At 30.7% G+C, this 20,690-nt stretch overlaps 2 protein-coding genes across 3 annotated transcripts; both read right to left on the bottom strand.

The window, feature by feature from the left end:
* Window positions 1-8,606: 8,606 nt before the first annotated feature.
* LOC18056140 (pre-mRNA-splicing factor SPF27 homolog) lies at window positions 8,607-13,231 on the bottom strand. Its single transcript, XM_006451612.2, has 7 exons — window positions 12,870-13,231; window positions 12,603-12,778; window positions 11,218-11,301; window positions 9,790-9,859; window positions 9,564-9,697; window positions 9,427-9,480; window positions 8,607-8,874 (listed from the first exon to the last, which is right to left on the bottom strand). Exons 1-7 carry the CDS (start codon window positions 13,104-13,106, stop codon window positions 8,865-8,867), a joined length of 765 nt encoding a protein of 254 aa, XP_006451675.1. The 5' UTR covers window positions 13,107-13,231; the 3' UTR covers window positions 8,607-8,864.
* Window positions 13,232-14,369: 1,138 nt separating this feature from the next.
* LOC18056139 (peroxisome biogenesis protein 3-2) lies at window positions 14,370-19,561 on the bottom strand. Of its 2 annotated transcripts, XM_024178161.1 has the most exons (8): window positions 19,114-19,561; window positions 18,775-18,924; window positions 18,460-18,659; window positions 18,223-18,353; window positions 16,377-16,504; window positions 15,582-15,809; window positions 14,796-15,052; window positions 14,370-14,547 (listed from the first exon to the last, which is right to left on the bottom strand). In XM_024178161.1, the coding sequence occupies exons 1-7, from the start codon at window positions 19,125-19,127 to the stop codon at window positions 14,800-14,802; spliced, it is 1,104 nt and encodes a 367-aa protein (XP_024033929.1). In that variant the 5' UTR covers window positions 19,128-19,561; the 3' UTR covers window positions 14,370-14,547; window positions 14,796-14,799. The 2 variants fall into 2 exon arrangements, with proteins under 2 accessions (XP_024033929.1, XP_006451673.1); XM_006451610.2 differs by having other exon boundaries at window positions 14,370-15,052.
* Between the last annotated feature and the right edge of the window lie 1,129 nt (window positions 19,562-20,690).

The following is a 20,690-nucleotide window of genomic DNA, read 5'->3' as shown; positions in this document are numbered from 1 at the left end:
GAATATGGTTGTGCGCTTGTGGTTTCCTTTGGTCCCTACGCTTTCTTTTGCCACCTGTTGAACCATGTTGCTCGGATTTGGGGTTGTGGTTCGGTTGTCTGGGTCGACCGGGTTTCTTTATTTTATTTTTTTAATTGATAACATAATTATATTTTAGGGCCAATTTAATAATGTTACAGTGTTTAAAATAATTGCAGTTAATTGTACTAAAGAAATAATCAGTTGTAAAAAAAATTAGTTATATATTTAGTAAATTTATTTTCAAAAGTACTATGAATTTTAAAAGTAGTCATGTGTGTTTAGTAAAATTTTTACTGTTAAATTATTGAAAAAATATAAATAATTGAATGGGACATAACATGAGAATACAATTTATTTATATATTTATAAATACACAAATAAAATATTTTTTATTAGGTATATATAATAGTTTATACTAAAATAAATATTTTATAGTGTTAATTTTATTTTTGGTAAAAACTTGTTTAGTCCTTATGTTTTATGGTTAGTACCCATTTAGTCCTCTAGTACCAAAAGTACCTCGAGAGTCAAGATATCCTCGTCATTAAATTATTGACACCCCTTCCATTATTTTTTATTCTTTTTAAACATCTTTACAGTTAAATTATTGACACTCCTACTATTACTTTTTGTTCTATTTTGTTTGCTTTTGTGATATTATCCTCGTACAATAATATTTCTTTTTTAATAAAAAATTAAATTACTAATTTAATTCCAAAAAAACTTTAAAAAAAATAATATATAGTAATTTTTGTAGAACAGTCTGCCATCTGCTAAGGAGTTATTATATTCATTTTTCTTATTGATGTCCAAAAAAAAGTGTTAATTTAATTTTTTTACAATATTTATTTTTGTCATACATGAGCCTCTACAAAAATTAATAAGTGATGATACAATGACAAACTCTTATACAAAATTATCTTGTATAAATTCATTGGTTAAATAAAAATAGATCATGTGGGTCAAAAAAATATTTAATTCAACTATTTTTATTATGTCACATCAGTTTGTACAAAATAAATTTGTACAAGAGTTTGTAATTATATTATTACTCAAAATTAATATATATTCTTCTTGTTTTGTTTTATTTTTGGGTTATTTTTTATAATTTAATTTTTTATTTTATTAATATCCAAAAAAAATAAACATTATTGTAAGAGGGTAATATCGTAAAAGCAAGTCGAACGAATAAAAGTAACGACAGGAGTATCAATATATAATTCAACGGTAATGTTTTGAGGCACTTTTAAGAATATAGAGATTAAATGGGCATGAACCTCAAAATATGGAAACTAAAAGAGCTTTTATCCTTTTATTTTTTTTATTTTGTTATATCAATATAATTGGTAATAATAATATGTTTGAAGTTAGTGATTTTTTTCTAATTAATAAGGACAATTTTAGATTTTATAATATATATGAGAATATATATAAAATTGTATTGAGTTTCGATTTGGTAATGCTATAACTTTTAAAATAATTATTATTAGCTGTAATGTATAAAATATTAGCTGTGAAGAGAAATCAATTAAACGTTTGGTAAAATTTATTTTAAAAACTATTGTGAGTTTTAAAAGTAATCATCTGTATTTGGTAAATCTTGTTGTTAAACTACTATAAAGATATAAATAATTGAATTGTATATAATGTCGAATAAAATTTATTTACACACTTATAAAAATGTCTATAAAATATTTTTTATTGTGTATATATAATAACTAATAAAATTAATATTTTATATTATCAGTTTTATTTTTATGTTGTTATCTCAATATAATTATCAATAATAATAATCTCTTTAAATTTAATATTTTTTTCCTAACTAATAAGGGCCATTTTAGATTTTTATAATATATATGAGGATAGATATGGAATTGCATTAAGTATAAAAGTGATTCTTAAAATCAAAGTTTGAAAAGTTACTATTTCCCTACCTTTCAAAATCTGCTATAGGATGTGGTGATTTTACCAAAAGTGATTTTTAAAAAAAATTACCAAATATCAAAATTAATTTTTAGCTAACCAAGATCATTGTTAAGCCTTCTAAAAGCAATATCAAATACGCCCTAAGTATAAAATTGATTTTCAAAATTAGATTTTGAAAAATTATTCCATCCCTTTTTCAGAATCTATTATAGCAAGGGATCATTTTGCCAAAGTAATTTCTAAAAAATTTATTAAACAATAAAATTAGCTTTTAACTTCTCAAAATCACTTTTGAAGTTCCTAAATAGAGATGGCAAAAAACGGGTTTGGGTTGGGATTTTTCAAGCCCAAGCATAAACCTACTTTAAGATAAGCATGAGGGTTGGGCTTGAGCCGGGCTCAGGTCAAGCTTGGGCTTTATTTATTTTTAAAAATTTTTAAATTATTATAAATTTGAAATGAATTAACAATTAAGAAGTTGTTATAATTATAAATTAAAGAAAATAAATATTCAAAGTAAAATAATAAATAAAGCAAATAAAAGCTTAAAATTTTATTTTTTTAATTTTGAATTTTTTAATTCAAACACTCTCTTAATTAATTAATGCATAAGAGAGAGTTTAATATCATAATTTTAATTTTTTTGAATCAATATTGATTTATAAATTAAGAATTTTAAGTTTTCTTTTTTTATATTACTTTTTAATTTTAATTATATTATTCTAATGTATAAATTTTTTTTTTAAATAGTGGGCCTCAGCCTGACACGAGCTTTTTTTTAAGCCCTTGTTCAGGGCTTCATAGGTGAGCCGGACTTTTTTGCCCACCTTATTCCTAAAAGCAATCACACACGAGCCTTTAAAGATAAATAAATTATTTTTTTTGTTACACATCCCAAATTTTTATCCTAAATATATCTTAAATTATGTGATAATAATTAATTAGTTGATGAGATAATACAATTAATTCTCTTAAATTTTGTAAAAAAAAATTATCAACAATTTAACCAATGTAAGATTAAAAAATTATGATAACTACTATTACTATTTGGTCAAAATGCGTGGGTCCCAGTGGAAGACCAGTTTAAGTTGAGTATTCAGAACCCACATTTGGAGTGTGCGGCCGGTGTGCCATATAGTTCATGAGTGGGAGAATTGAGTTTGAAAAGAATATGGTTTTGCATTTTGACAAAGAATGATTCGTTACGTTTTGTAACGTTCTGTTACCATTCTTTACTGAATTTAAAATTAATTTATGATCAACTTTAAACACAGTACTCAACCCAATAAATTTATAAATTTAAATCTATTTTATATTCTTCAAAAAGAAGAAAATGTGTTTATGTAGGGTGCCTCTCGTAGCAGGATAATAAACTTGGGATTCGATCAGTACATTAAAAATTTATCATAACCTATGTTTGGTGCATGTATAGCATGGGAGTAATCTTACCATGAACCATATAGTAATCACAAAAGCTCAAGAAAATTTATACCATGACCCCCATGGGAGTAATTTCTTGGGACAATTTCTATAGCTCAACTACATTTATTAACTTATCAATATGTAATGTTTATAAAAATATAAAATATTATAATTAAAATTTTTCAAAAAGCTGAAAAGTATTAATTGATTATTAAAAGAAAATATTCAACAAATTTCACTTAAATTAGATGTATTATTACAATTATTTTATTACGTATAATCATAAATATTATAGTTTAATGTAGAATAAATAACTAATAATAAAAATAAAATTATTAATTGATTTATAAAAAAATATTCAACAAATTTTACTTAATTTAAACTTATTTTTACTGTTATAATTATTTTGATTTAAATATTATTACAAATATTATAATTTAATTTGAAATAAGCAAATAGTAATAAAAAAATCCAGATATTTAGCTAGTTTTATTTATTTTTAATTGATTTAACATAAAAATTATTTATCCAATTTAGTCCAATTTCATGTATTACAAAAACATGGGATAGCATTAAATATAATCCTACCATATTCTACCTTATTCTAACCTATCCCGGATATCAAATAGGTGCATAATGCTCGGGATGGAACTAGGATCGATGAAGTATTAACCCTTATATTAGATAAGGCGTTAAGGCTTTCTTGCTTGTGATAAAGGTTTTTTACTTGAGTTTTCTAACTTGACATGCGACATAATACTATAAGAAAAATGGTAATAAATGACAGTTACTTTATGACAGATTTCATTATATCATAAAAATATGATGGACCAGTAACAAAATTTTTGTCTATCGTAACACTAATGATGGACTTATGATAGAATCATTGTCTATAAAAATATATGCTAGCATAGTGATAAAAATTTTCACTATCAAGAACTTTGTGATAGAAATTTATTTTGACATGTTGGCCATATTTTAAATTATAAATTTATTTTTAAAAAAAACTCAGCAATAGAGTGCGCTCAGTAGTAGGCCGCATTATACAATTAACCAGTCGTAGTGCGCTCAGCAAGTGAACAAGTCCGGCTTAAATTCTAAAATTCTCTACAACTTGTAAATAACCTAGAAATTTCTACACTTGTGCGCTTTAGTCCCTACAAGTTAGGGTTGACAATGGGACGGGATGGGATGAGATTTACCAATCCCAGCCCCGTCTCACATATGCAAGTAGGATAAAAAAAATGTCTCACTTCCATCCTTATATTTTTTTGTGGGACAAAAATATATCTCAATCTCGTCCCAAACAGGATGGGATCCATGTCATCAAGAAAAATTGCCATCCCTACTACAAGTACCTCTACCCCCTCACTTTTCAGACTCAAATCTCAATTAAGGTTGGCAAATTAAGGGCTTGGGCCATTAAAAAAAAAGGAGATCTCTTCTAATTAATAGTTACTAATATTACCATTAGAAAACCGATAAAACTTATCTAGCTATAGTCCATTTAACGTCAATCTAGAAATCTTTTTTAAAGAATAATGGAAAAACATACTCCCAAATGAGAAATTACACTCGTGCGACCATATGGAAAGACTTAACCCTTAATCTCAAAGATGAAAAAAGAAAATGTTAATTGAGACAAAAATTAATTGATAAGTTTTTTATATATTAAAAAATTACTTTATTTCAATACAGGGGTACATTTGGAACTGTACTATTAAAATGAGGATATTATTGGTATTGTACATTACAAAATGGTATTCTTAAAAAAATCTATTTTAAGAAGCAACTCCCACAAACTTTGAAGAATTAGCTCAAAAATAAATTATTTGACAATCAGATTTTTTAATAATCACTCTTAATATGAGTTTATTAAACATATTTAGGGTACTAAATTATTAAATAAGTGATTATATGACCATTTAAAGCAATCCCAAACATCCTCTTAATCTTGCCCCAAAATTCTTGAATTGCCTTGGCATGCTTTAATTGCCAATTGGATACCACGTGGAATTCTAATTATGATGCAAATGATGGATTAAAAATGAACTGTGATTTTGACATGGGTTCCTCTATGATGCTGTAATTTTTTTACTGCATCAATAATATTTTTAATTGTGCACTATTGGATTTAATCAATGGTACACAATATTTGTAGTTAAAAATAAAAATAAAAAATAATGGTAAACGGTTAACAAACGTGTAAGGGGTGGAGAAGTTTGTAAAATAACTCTGACCACCCTTAGAGTTTGAAACAATTTCACTTAAATAACATATTTTATTTAAAATTATTTTTCAATCCCCCTTTAAATTTGAAATGTGATAATCTTTTTTAAATAAATCTTCCAAAATCTGTTACCATTAAGTATAAAATATAATGGTAGGTTATTTAACACAAATCAAATAAATAAGTTGCAATTGCAAAATTTATATATGATATAACACTAATAAATAACACAACTAAGTACATATAGTTAAGTAAATGTCATAGTTACATCAATAAACTCATTGTTGAGATTGCTTGTAACATAAAAATTACTTGATCACACATGTTTTAATAAAATTTAATATCGTATATTAAAATACTCATTATTTTATATAATATTAAGGGCCATTGTATAATTGATCATGAAGTATGTATCATTTTTAACACGCATTTAACATACTTATTTTCTGTACTTTATATTTATCTTACAGTTAATATCCTTACATGGTGGGAGTTTTAAATTTTATAAGCTTATATATTTTCATTTTATTTTCAAATATCACTTTGTCAATTTCATAAAAGTTAAATCGAATATACATTGCTAATGAGTTTTAGTTTATGAATCGTGAAAGATTATTTTATTGATATCCTTGGATTGTAATTATAAAATTTTATGTTATGAAGAGTCATTACTTTTGTTATGATAGTTAATAGTGACAATAAATAAAATATTGCCTTCGATAATATTTACGTGGGAAAAAAAGTGAAAGAAAATCATTTATATTTTTAGATTTTTTATTGACATGGTAGAAAATTATCCGAGCCTTATAAAATTTAACTTTCACAAGCTTGTTTTCATTTTATTTTCAAATGTCACTTTGTTAATTTCATAAAAGTTAAATCTAACACATATTCCTAATTAACTTTAGTTTGTGAATCATGAAAGATTATTTTATTGTTATTCTTTGATAGTAATTATAAATTTTTTATGTTACGAAGAGTCATTACTTTTATTATGATAATTAATAGTGACAATAAATAAAATATCACGTCAACTAATATTTAATGGACAAAATGAGGAAAAAAAATCATTGCATGTTTTTATATTTCCATTATAAAGATATGGTTTGGGATACTTTAACTTAAAATTTTGACACAATATTTGAGCCACTAATATATCATAATCTAATGGTTGATATTAAAAGTCAAAACAACATTTCATAATGTTATATCCTCCACCATTGAATTGCATGAAATAAATAGTTTAATTTTTTGTTAAAAATTTAAATCAAAATATTTCTCACTCTATAGTTATATAGACATATATATTTTTCAATAATAATTGGTGAATAAAATATTTCTCATTTGTTGTGACTCATATAGTATTATTAATAAAACACATATAAAATAGTTTATTGAAATGCCTTCTATTATCATTATTGTTTAGGTATTGATGGTTTGTAATTAAATTCATACAATACAAATTATTATAAGACTTTGTGTTAAATAACCTACTTGATATTATATTTTATACTTAATGGTAATTGATTTTGGAAGATTTATTTAACAAAGATTATCATATTACAAATTTAAAGGAGGGTTGAAAAGTAATTTTAAATAAAATATGCCATTTAAGTGAAATTGTTTCAAACTCTAAGGGTGGTCACAATTATTTTACAAAAATTCTCCACCCACTTGAACGGTTAACAAATTGTTTACTATTATTTTTAAATTATTTTTTTAGTACAAATATTGTACACCATTAATTAAATCTAATGGTTCACAATTAATACATTATTGATGCTGTAAATTTTTTACAGCACCATAGAGGAACCCGATTGACATTTACTATACACTTTGTTCGTAGTTTCAATCAATATCGGGTAAAATGATTAAAATAGCCATTGAAAAATAATTTTTCTATTTTACTTAATTTCCTTGGGGAATTTGAAAAAGGGAAGAAACAAATTGTACCATGTTGATTTAATTGGGTGTATTTTGAAATTTACTCATAAATATATAAAGAAAATGAAGATGAGGTGGGAAGCCAACATCAGTCCTCACATAAAAATTATCCATCCCCACCCTATCAAATTTATTAAAATATAAGATTAAGAGCATGTTTGAAATTGCTTATAGGAAGTTTAAAAGTGATTTTAAAAAATTAAATGTTAATTTTAGTGTTTGGTAAATTTTTTAAAAAATTACTTTTGGCAAAATCACTACATCCTACAGCATACTTTGAAAAGTAAAGAACGTGTTGCTTTTGAAAATCTGATTTTAAGAATCACTTTTATACTTAATATAATTTCATATATATCCTCATATATGTTATAAAAATCTAAAATTCTCCTTTTTAATTAGGAAATAAAATCAATGACATTAGAGAGATTATTAATATTAACAATTATCTTGAGATAAAAAAATAGAAGTAATATTATAAAATATTTATTTTATTTATCAATTATTATTATATATATACAAAAAAGTATTTTATATACATGTTTATAAATGTGTAAACAAATTTTATTTTATATTATTCCAATTTAGTCATCATGTTTATAAATGAATAAATAAATTTTATTTTATATTATGTTCAATTCAATTATTTATATTCTTTCAGTAGCTTAATAATAAGATTTACTAAATACATACAACCATTTTTTAAAACTCACAGTACTTTTAAAAAATAAATTTTATCAAATATTTAGCTGATTTTCTTTATAGTTAATTATTTCTACAGTATAGTTAATAACAATTATTTTAAAAATTATAACATTTACAAACTAACCCTAAAATAAGACTAGGAGTTGGAGAATGGGAAAGGCTTCCTAGCACCACCCCCCATTACCAATTTATCATTTTAATTGATAAATACCACGTCATCTATAATACACGTTTTAGAATAGTTTTTGTGATTTAAAAATAGTTTTCGTGATATCAGGAGAAAAAAGCAAATGCATAATCGACCTACTTAAACTGAAGGGGCGGTGACTGATAACAGGAAAAAGATAACAATAAGAAAAAATTGAAGAAAGAAAAGTGCTCATGTTTCTTATAGTGCGATAGATTTATGTTGCATCAGAGTTCTCCATGTAGACCGATAGTGGAGGAAGCACATCGAGTTTTTTCCTCAAATTTCAGAAAGGTTCTTGCCATATAACTGCAACAGAACTAAAACCGAGTAATCTCATATCTAAGGGGCCTGCAGCAACCCACTAAAAGAAAACTGGGATGGAGACCACTCCTTTGTACATATCACCATGGTTGAACGCTGCCAAATCTTCTAGTGGACCCTATCGACAACCAATAATCAAAGAACCAGTTTGTAAATTTCCACTTATTGATCAATCACAATTATGACAATTTTTTTTGGAAGCGTAAACATTTAGAGAACATATTATTTCAAGCAGATAAAGGTCAATCCTATACTTTGTACAGCCGCCGCTTTAACATCAAAAGTATGATTATCAGCATTAAGCCTTTGCTAAACCAATATGAAATAAAAATGGTTTTCTGAAAGGAAACAAACAAATAAATAAAAATAGTTGTATTATTATCATTATTATTGTCATTGTTAATGTTATTGTTAGTTTTTTATAAGAAACTCACATAGTTTTACTCATTGGCAAATCTCTCTTTGTTTTTAGATTTATCATGAGAGCTACACAAAAAATGAAATACTAGTTCCTTAGAAACAAAAAGATCTGAGCCAAAAATCAGTTTTTAGAAAACATTTATAACTAAAAATATTAAGGGAAAGGTTATCTTAATAGGATACAGAACCACTGCATTGCATCAGGTCTAAATTAAATGCTGCATAATTGACAGGCCAAAAAACCACTTACTGTCCTGATTGCGCCAAAAACCCTTTCTCCATATCAATATCTAAGTTCCAGCCACTGGATGGATAAGATTAAGAAATTATTACTCTGATAGGGTCCAACATATGTTATTCAATGAAAAATTTTCAAAAGCTAATTACCTCTCAGCAGCTTCTTTCCTCAATTCCTCTATGTGACTTTCAATATTTGCACAAGCAGCTTGGATTTCTATATTTTTGGCACAAAGCTCCCTCCATTGTGTGGACAAAGCATTCAACTCATATGCAGTATTTTGCTGATTGTTCAAAGAAATTAACATATTCATTGATCAGATACTGCATAGTAATGAATCACATCAAAGAACGGTACGTTGAAAATATAGATTACCTGATGATATTTTCTTTCACGATTTACAGCTTCAATCTTTTCATTTTGCTCCTGAGCTAATCTCTGCATTCTGAAAAAAGGAGAAAAATGATTAAGCAATAGCCGAGGTAAAATGCAAAATTATTACTGCAAGTGATAAAGAAAGAGGTGTATCATTTCAAAAAGCGTTAACTGCAGCAGCGCAATCACAAACTTGCTAATTGTTCAAGACCACTAAAGGAAACAAGCATTTCGTGGTTACAAGGTAGGCATTTTATACAACATGTTTCTTTTAAGAACAATTTCAGTCATAACACACATTTAGCTTTCAAGAACATTTTAGTGTTCCATTAGCAAATGGTTCATTGATATAAAATCCAAATACAGTTCTTTATTGTTAAAATCAAGGAAATGAATGTGTTATTATTACAACGTAGTGGAAAACTGTTTTCTACGTAGAACTCTGACATCCATTTCATTTTTTTTTTAAAACTCTCAGCATTTCCAATTGAACAGTACCAATACTCCATCTGAAGTACACCCTTAGTGTCCTCTCATGGGTATCTCCTGCACTCTGTAACCCATCTTCTCTCCCACTAACTGGCCTCACCTCTCTCTCCCCTCTCATTCTGTTGTGGATTGATTTTTTTTTTTTTTTGTGGTGGGGGGGGGGGGGGGGGTTTGGTGTCGATTAAGACACATGCTCTCTAGCAAACCTAACTGAATCTCTAAAACTCTTCAATCAAAAGCTGAAATGGTGCATCACTTTTTGCTAAGTAACAAGCACACAACATATTAATAACAAAAAAGAGATTTACAGAAAGAAATAAGTTGCCACTTAATAACAGGGAAAAGCTCTCCAAGAGGCCTTAAAGATAACAAAAAGACTTCCAAAATATGTAGCCAAACTCAAAATTGACAGATAATGAAGGGGCCAAAAAATAATCAGCCATGAAAAATGCTCCATTACCATATGCATCACTAGTATTCCACGGTGGAAAACCGAAAAGAAAGTGATTTCTATAGCGTTTAAGGGGCAGAATGCAATTTAGATGAGTCTGTATTAGGGTATTCTAGATGATGCTAATTCTAATAGATCTTTATTTGGTCTCCAGATGATTTAGATTGGTGTAGGCAACTACGATTTCTATCACTCTTAATGATAGGATTCCATTTCAATTAAGGTTTAATGTTAGTCATAGGTCATGAAATTAAAGCATTGGAGCACCAATACGCCGTGTTGAACACTGTGAAGTACACCATAATGCAATGTTCGGGGTGCAACCAACTTAACGCAGCATTCGTAGCTGAATCCCCAGTACACTTCCCCCCCCCCAAAACAAAAAAAAAGAGGAAAAAATATTTAAATAAATAAAAGAAAAAATGAATAGTAGTGTAATAATAACAAAAATAAGAAAAAGAACTCCCTGTAATAAGATTGATACAAACCCCAATAGTAATGCTTCCAATCGTTGATTGTGCTGCCTCCAGACTTCAGGACCATGTTTAGACATCAACTCCAAATTTTCCAGCCTATAATTGAACATTATGTACCAGAATGTCACTACTCAGAACATACACTAATAAAAAGTGTGACTCAAAGCTTAGTAGAATCTAAGAAGGAATCAAGATTATAAAGCTTCAGGGACTCCTAAATAGCTACTGAATTCAGAATTAAACAAAAATTATAACAAAAATGAGAAACCAAGAAACAAGAATGCTAGTGAATCCCAAAGAAACAGAACCCGATTCGACAATAAGGGCTTGTTGGGATGAAAATGAGCAAGCCAAGTGCCAGAAATAAAATATATACCTTAGCCAATATTTTATTATCGTGACTAAAAAAAAAGATTAAAATAAATTATGTTATAAAAGTCTATACAAGTCAACCATTTTATCTATAAAGATCTTGATTTTGCATGAGAACCTCAAATTATTTACAAATAGATCAAGTTATGACATTTATTTTTATATTAGACGAATAATAAATCTACTTGATTTCTTTTTTATGACATTTCATAGTGTGATTCAGTCATAACAATAAGTGTCCGACAATGATCATTTTAACGAGTTTTTATTATGTATATGCTCCTTGCACACTTGTACAAAGGTACAAAGAGACGGCTCAACTGGTTGAGGTTAAATTCCAACAGCATTTTTTAACAAAGGCCCATTGATGAAAGATTGGCAAGCCCAAATGCATAAAATCCAAAATGTTGCAATTAACTCCATTTCTTTTGCCACCTTGCAGCAGCCTAAGCAGCAAAGCACCCTAGCCTTAACAACACAGAGCCAAAATTTTGCTACAAAAGGATGTTTTGATGAGCAAAAAAAGGAGACTAGATCAAGAGATGAAATGAGCTAGCAAGGACCTTCGGCAAGTCTTGTTCATACAAGTATATAAGCTACAAGCCGCACTCCAGAGATTGGGATTAGCAAGCATCTCAAGCATATAAGCAGCAAAATTTATGTTCCAACACCGAGCAATACTTGGCTATTGAGAACTTCAACTAGAGCTTGTGTTCCATTGAGCTTGAGAACAATTCTTAAGTTTGGTCATAAATATACTGAAAGAATAACTCAACTCAAAGTAATAATATCCTTGGGTACGCAATGTGCGTATGAGCTATCACTAGTTTGCCAAACCCTTAAGGACGTAAGCAGACTGAGCTTTTAGTGAACTATTAAGAGTCTAATTTGGCTCATTCTTTTCCCTATTTAAGAAAAAATTGCACGAATAATCAAATATTAAGTTCATTTCAAGCTTAGTTTAAGAATTCCATGTACCCACATCCACATATAACTGGTATGACAATTGTTATATGAATCAATACCTGATCAATTGATGCTGCGATAAGCGCTGAGCTTTCTGAAGTGCCTGCTTCCAAGCAGATTCATCATTTCTTTTATTCGCCGGCAGAATTTCCAATTGATACCGTGTAGTATCAAGCACCGCAGGAGGCTTCCCGGCTCTCACACGCTCATACTCTTTCGCAAGCATTGGATGATTCTGCCATACAATAATTTTTTTTTATAAAAAAAGCGATAAAACGCTAAAAAGAACTAAAATTAAATGAGTGGTAATGAAATTGAAACTTCACCTCGAATCTGAACTTGGAGAGAGGGGGAAGATTTTTCAGAAAATCGGAGGGCTTCTTGGAGCTACGACGCATCTCTTGCTCGACCATACGGTCAACCTCTTCCTTGACTCTAGGGTCGGCATAGTCGTCGTCGATGTACGGCAACGCGTCGATGATTTCAGCGTTCCATGGCCTGGCCGCATCCGGTGGAGCCTCCAGCATCAGAATGTCGCCGTTATTATTGCTACTGCTCGCCATTCAGGAGCTAAACAGTTGTTTTTTTGCCTTTTTACTTTTTTGTCGTTTCCTTTCCCTCTTTTTCCTTCAGAGTTTGTAGCTGCTGAGTTTTTGAGCGGACGGGGTGGTTTTTTAATTTTCTTGTTCTCTTCGGGGTACAATCGTAATAAAAGGTTTTATCAAAATGGGCTTGGGCTGAAATATCAAATTGAGTAGACAAGTTTGACTTTGAGAATGTTTATTATTATTTTATCTAATTCTACCAACAGCGATCATCATGAGTGATTGGTTATTAAATTTAATCCAGTAGTAAGCTTTTCCAACTACTCTCTTCTCTCTATTTTTTTTTTTTAAATTGTAAAAATTAGAAGTTTATTGGTATTTTATAAAAGATATCTATTAAGACCACCTACATCGAGTCTATTATAGTGCAACCCAAATTTCTATACTCACAAATATTATCTATTGGCAAATCAATGGGAGAAATGTCGACATCTATTTAGTATCTTAATTGAGAGAGATCAATGGGAGAAATGTCTACATCTATTTAGTGTTTTAATTGAGAGAGGAACATTGAGTTTCCTTTTGAGAAATCAAAAACTCTCATCCTCTCTATCTTGACACACCCAAGTGTTGTGGAACTCTTTATTTCATGGTCTCTCTCTCTTATAATCTTTTCTTTCTAAGTAAAGGCAGATATTCTCCCTCCCCAAATATGTAGTGCAGTTTTTGTTCTACTAGGCAGATATTTCTCCTTCCACCTATATACGTAGTGGATATTTTGTTCTACTTCTTGTTAAAGGTGTCATGTATAGATGGTTTTTGTGTGTTTTATGATTGTTTTTCTTATTGTTTGGAAACCCTTAAAGCTCAATCTAGAAGAATTTATGCTAAAAAGATCAATCGGTGCAAAAATTTAAATACTTGAAAGAAATAGATCCATTATGGAGCATTTATATGAAAGAGCTCAAGGATTTCCCACAAAGCTCTAATTGTAGTACGTGCGCTTCCTTTTCTGTGGAGGCATCTTTTATTAAAGGATCTCCACTATACTTACTTGCTTCATGTTCAGTATGGAAACACATTTGATTAACCAATTGTTTGCTGTTACTGATATCTGTAAATCAATCTTTGTTGTATATACTAGCTATGTATTGTGACTATGTATGTCCTTTTGACCAATTGTTTACTTTTCCACATTTTGCAATCTACATAAAATTAGAAAATCAACAATAAATACAACACCAACGGTAGTGCCACTTGGAACAATAAACAAATATAGAATTTGGCAGCTGATTTTAGGACCAATCTATTAACACCGAAGCTCAAGTTTCCAATGTCAACGTTCTGTACAGAACAGCCAAATGATATGAACATTCTAATAAGAGAAAACTTACATAAACCAAGAGCAATTGAGCAAGAAGGGCAATCGAACTTGTGGGTCCAGAAAATTCCCATTGCACTAGATAATGGTAAAATCCAAAACACAAAGTTTAAGCTTATCATCATTCACAAGGTATAATGGGGAAGATTTAGCAGCACAGAATAATCAACATAAATTAATGAAGAAATCCAAGTTTTTCATTTTTTAACTTTTCTTATTCTTTCACCTTGAATCTTTAGATTGCAAACCTAGCCCCAATTTAAAATCTTTACATTGATGTTTCTCTTGTATGGAAACGAAAAGACCAAACAGAATACAAAGCTCACCAATCTACGAGTCCGACATATTTGCATAGAGGAGAGTGAAGAAGAGTTCAACTTCCGGTATGGTTCTGATGACTTGGATAATTCTGTTGTTGCTTGGCTCCGCAAGCAGAGATGGACTCATCTGCACAACTCGTGGCACAAGTTTAGCCAGTGGCATCCCTGATATTAGACTACCTCCTGATTGTACCCTCATTTCATCTATCAGGGCATCCACTGCCGCTTTGAATGACATATCAACAACACTCGTATATTCAGCACTGCAAGAGAGAAGAAGTAAAGTTTTTTTTCTACAACAAAAGAGTAGAGAAAGAAATTTCAAATGAAATGGAGGAAATAGGCTGCCAATTGAAATTAATCTTTCTTTATTGAGTTGCCCCAACATGCAAGGTAAGCATTGCTGACTTAATTTTGGACTTGTAATTCATCACTTAAAAAAGTGATGCCACAGACTCCAGGTATGTTTGGGAGTGCCGTGCGTCAGCTTTGCTTTGAAAGCACAGCTGCTGAAGTGTGTGGTAAATACTCCCTTTGAATTGGCAGTAAATGTTTACCACTCATCCGCACACTTAAAGTTGACAGCTAGTGATTCCATTTCACAGCAACTGCGGATTATTAAAAGCTATAGCCCCTTAATCCCAAACAAACCCCAGCAGATTACAGCTTTCTGAACTTCCACATCCATGAAGTGGAGTTGTGCAACCACTAAACATTTCGCCAAACTTTATACTAGAACTAGTTGATTTTTAAGTGGAATATAATTTTCCAAAGCAAGTATGATGAACAAACCTCGATAACACAGCTCGTGTCTCTACCATAAGTTCATCAAATTTGGTAGCACCAGAAAGAGTTGTCTCATCATGACCGGAGGCTGTAACTAGTTTGTAGAACCTAATATCCTGAGGCATCAAGAAGTCCACCCATTGATGAGGACTTCCCATGCTCATGAACACCTCAAGTATTTGCATGAAAGTTTCATGAAGCACCGCAGTGTTAAAGATATCCCTCAATTGCTTTCTGCAGACAAAAAGTGGCAAAGCCAATTAATGAAGCCTCCAAGACTTAACATACCTATCTCCTCCTGATTTTGAACAATGTTTATGAATAATTCCCAACAGATTTAGTCTTTACAAGGACAATCAAGCATCTAGAAAATCACCTTCTAAATCAAAGTAACTGGACACATGAAGTTTAATTTCCATTCTTCTTTTAGTTAACAGAATTATGCTAAAAATATAAGAATCCTCACTTAAAGCTTGTTCCATTTCTTATTCAGAAATAAGAAGTGGGGATATGATTACCTAAAGTTCCCCGCTTTGTAATCAATCAATGTGCTAAAGGCCTAGATTTCATTCTCAATAGTGCTAATAATATCATCGAGACCAAACTTTAGGAAACTAGCAGGAAAAGAGTCAAAAAGATCCACTTTTTCTATGCTATACTGCATTTGCATCTTTATTTGGAGGAGGAAACAATAATTGAGCATTGAGGATGATCTAACACAAGCAGAAAGATCCAAAGAATGTATATTCCCGTCTTGAAGATCATAATACAGAAACAAATTCACAGTTGGGAAGACCTTACCCCTTCAATGCTTCATCTGCTGCTGCCTGAACATTAGAAATCATTGCCTGCATGCCATAATTGGCAAGATAATCGACACTGGCCAGAAACTTCTGCTGGTCATCCCTGTCAATGAGATCAGCATCCTCCTGCCAAAAAAGAATCATAAGGCCAAACTTCCAGAAGAACAAGAGACTTAAGAGTGCAAAAAGAAAGGAACCAAGCAACAAATGGCTACATGAGAAATCCAAGTGAGAAGATGAACAAGTGAAACATTAGTCTTCAGCGACTTCCAATTTGTGGGACATGGGTAATTGATTAGTTTCTACGCTTCACACCAACAACTGAGAAGCACCGCAGTCAAACACAATTTAACACTTTTATATGCATCTTATAGACCAAGTGAGATGGTATTTATTCTTTGTCTCCCGTTGTATGTTTAACACCCTCAATGGTGATAGAAGAGCAATAAAAGTATCATATATAACCTTGCTACCACATCAACTTTTCTCACCCTTTTTGTTTTTTCGAACCCTTGCTCCTGTGAGGCAATCTCGTCAATGAATATGCATTAACATAAAACCTATATGCTATTGCTTCATTGTCTTGCAATATTTCTTCCACTCCACTTACAGTTTCACAACACTACTTATCAAAGTTAACGAGCACAAAGGCATCCGTATCCAAATCAACTTGAAAATATGTTAAATCAATCGCTTTATAGTTTGAAGACAAGCCCATGAGAGCAAAACTAGAGCTTGTGAATAAGCTTCTAAGTCAACAGTGAAAATTTACATTCCAAAGAACCATTAAACACCACCACAGGGCAATTTTTTTTTTCTCCCTTTATTTCCTTTCTCCTCTTTTCATTGAACAATACAATAAGGTAAGTATCTTTTCCTTTTCCCTTTTTTTCCTTAAGCAAATTCAAGTTGTTGATAGGTATCAGTTCTCAGAAGATTAGGTCAAAGAAAAGAAAAAGAACAAATAAGGCTCAGGCCCATACCTCTAATTCTAGACTTGTTGTTTAAGAGATAACGATTATGTGTACTTGAGCTGCTAGTACAAGTAGAGTCCCAGTGTTTATCATACTCTAACGGAACTCTTTTTTTTTTTCATTTTTTAAACTTTTTGCTGTGTCTTATTAATTCATATTTGCACTGCCATCCTGAACATACAATAAACCCCTGCTACCTTTCAGCAATTGCTGTTAAAAAAACAGACTATTTATCATAGTTTTTGTATAATTTATGCATACTCCTATAAATTCTCCAGAATGTTTTAACTCCATATCACGTAACTGACAATTTCATGATACTACTACACACCAGATTAAGACGTAAAGAATTTAATTTCAGGCTAGTATTCATGCTTTTGATTGCATACTTGATGAATCCAGGAGTAAAGTTATATGAGCTCTATGTTCATTTGAATTTAATTCCCCTTTGCGGATTTTTTCATGGTGAAAAGCAACCTTCATTTTGAACATTGACGCCCACATTTACTAAATCAATGAATTTCAATTAAGCAATTAATAGAACGTAACAACACAGGCATGGTTTCATCTTATGTGAAACTATATCTTAATTCAAAGAGATATCAATTATGATTCAGCAAAAACGATCGTTCTCATTTTCTAAAACAGGGGAAAATTTTAGAAATACTAATAAGAAAAAGAGTTCCATTGGTAGGTAAATCACAATGCCAAGAAACATCAATTATCCGTATGAAAATGAGCCAAATGCACCAAAGTAATTATATAGAAGAATAACAATGGATCTTTTAATAGGTGAAGGAATTGAACTGAAATAATTTTAAAGCTTCGAAATATCTCCAGGCATAAAGTGGGAAAGGATGGTGGACTTACAGGTAAATCGGAGCTTCCAAGGCCTCGAGCAGTGTCAATATATAAATGTCTACCTAGGATGTTAACCTGAACTCTAATATATAAGCTAACCATTGTCACTGCCCACAGTGCCACCACAAGTTTTGTGAAACCTGAACCGTGAGAAATATAAGCCTCCGTCAAGGTAGGATTACTATAATGTATTGGGATAAAAGGGAACTCATAAAGAGTAAAAAACAAAATTTAACAAGTTCATACTTAAAATTTTGAGTCTATCCCATAGCTCAAGTTTCTCTGAAGATGATAAAGTGTATGGCTGTTCCTTTCCCCTCAATAGTTTATCAGTCAGTGGAGAAAGATCCAGCTCTTCGGCTATCCGAATGCTTAAATAGTGCATTGCATGGGGCAATGTTGTTGCATCAGCTATTCTCTGAACCTCCTCATAATGCGCTTGCATTCTATCAACGGAAATAAAAAATCACAACACATGAGAACCAAAATATTAAATTGTTGTAGGAAACAAAATTCACAACGTAAAGAAAACCAAAATATGAAATTTCATTGCCGCTTAACTGGGCCTTAAGGAGCTCATCATGCTCACACTGTTGTCTGTCAAGATCAGCAATCCTCCGCTGTGAATCATATAATTTATATAGAAGATACCCACCTCCTAAAACACCTGTTGTAATAAAAATCTTCCTTCTATGCCTTCTCCAAAAATCACTAAATTGCCAAAAAAAATACAGAAATTAATACACTACCACGAGGTAATTAACTACCACACACAAGAGGACGCACAACAACAAAAATAAAGAACCCACAAGAAGAAACAGGGAAATAAAGCAATAAGACAGCAATTTAACACAAACCAAGAATAGAAACCAAAACATAAAAGCATAAATAAGAACTAACCTTAAAGAAAGCATTTTTATTATTATGCTAAGTAACCCAAAAATCCATCACTATCACTGAGCGTACGGTTGAAGCAAACCCATTAGGACGAGTGGGCAAAGTAGAAACAACAAAAGCCTCCTTGTTAGTGAAGGAGGCTCTTAGAAGAAGCAAAGCCCTAGGAAGACCCGCCAATTGAAAAATAGAAGTGGATTTTGACTCAAGGTTTTATAATATATATACTTTTTTATCTTCAAAAAATTATTTGAGGGTTTTAAAGAGGGAGCAAGTTTAGAGAGAGGGGGTAAAACAAAAAATTCTCTAATGAATTGAATGAATGAATAATGAATGGGCAGCCAAAGTTGTCATACGTTGTTGCGTGAGACTTGCTTGCTGTCTGATTTGTTACCCCTTTTCTGTACTTGTCTCTCTTCAACTCGACTCGACTCGACTCAGTTCTTTAACTCTAAAAGGCAGTGTCTGCCAACATCCCAATGCTACTGTCTAGATTGATATTTCCAATATTTTCTCGGCAATTTTCAGAAACCTCTCCTGAGGTTTGATATAATTTCACTTAAATGACGAGTTTGATTGTATTTTTACTTATCTCCCTTGTCGTTAGTATACATACGGTTTGACCGTTAATTGACTTGTAAAATTATTAAACTATCCAAACCACTTAAACTAAGCCCAAGATTTGGCGCCAACAACTTCATACGGGTGCTTTTACCAATGAGTGTGTTTATGGACAAAAATAGGGTACCATATATTTACCTCCTTTTCTCTCCAAATTCAACCTAGGTCTTGACTTTTCTGGCAACAATCGACGGTGGGTGGACGAGCTTTTGACAGCAAGTTGATCTCCGGCAGCACGTGGCTCTACCTCCGCCAATTTTGACTGCAATATTTCTCCCTAGTTACCGGTAATCTTAGCTATGCTTATATTGCAAACTCCTTTTGTTTCTCATTTTAACATAAAAAAAAAAAATCACCATGTTCATTTTCATGTTCATGTGCTTTTTTTTATAATTTTTGTGAGAAAGTCTATCTCTAGTACGAATGAATCTCTCTCTTCTTTCCCTATCACCTTTCTCTCTCTTGAAAGGCTTTTTCCTCACTCCATTATATTTTAAAAAACATGTAGAGACAAGAGCAGTTAAGTAAAATACACACATATATTGTTGTTTTTAATGTATAATATAAAGTAATAAAATATTGTTTTCGTATTTCATATTTAAATAAATAAATATTATGACACAAAAAAGCAGAAACAGATTGCTCTCCCCATTTTGGCCGCATTTTCCAAAAATCGTTGCAGGTCTTGGTACTATGACTCTCCTCCGTCTATATATTCTACACACAGTACACAATATTTGCTTCCCCCCCCCCCCCCCATTCTCCATTAATCAATTAATTTATATGTTTTTAATATTTTTTTTTTTAATTTTACAGGAAAGGAACAAACATTTTCTCATGCCCATCTGCTCTCTTAACTAATTACTACTATAAGTACTCAATATTTAGACTAAAAAGTTGAATTCAACCCATCTCTTCCTTCCTTTTATATAAATCATTTTTCTTTTTCTTTTTTAACCATA

The sequence above is a fragment of the Citrus clementina genome, unplaced genomic scaffold (assembly GCF_000493195.1).
Source record: "Citrus clementina cultivar Clemenules unplaced genomic scaffold, Citrus_clementina_v1.0 scaffold_1, whole genome shotgun sequence".
Classification (NCBI taxonomy): Eukaryota; Viridiplantae; Streptophyta; class Magnoliopsida; order Sapindales; family Rutaceae; genus Citrus; species Citrus x clementina.
The sequence above is the reverse complement of the archived record's forward strand: the minus strand, read 5'-3'. Positions and strand labels throughout refer to the sequence as shown.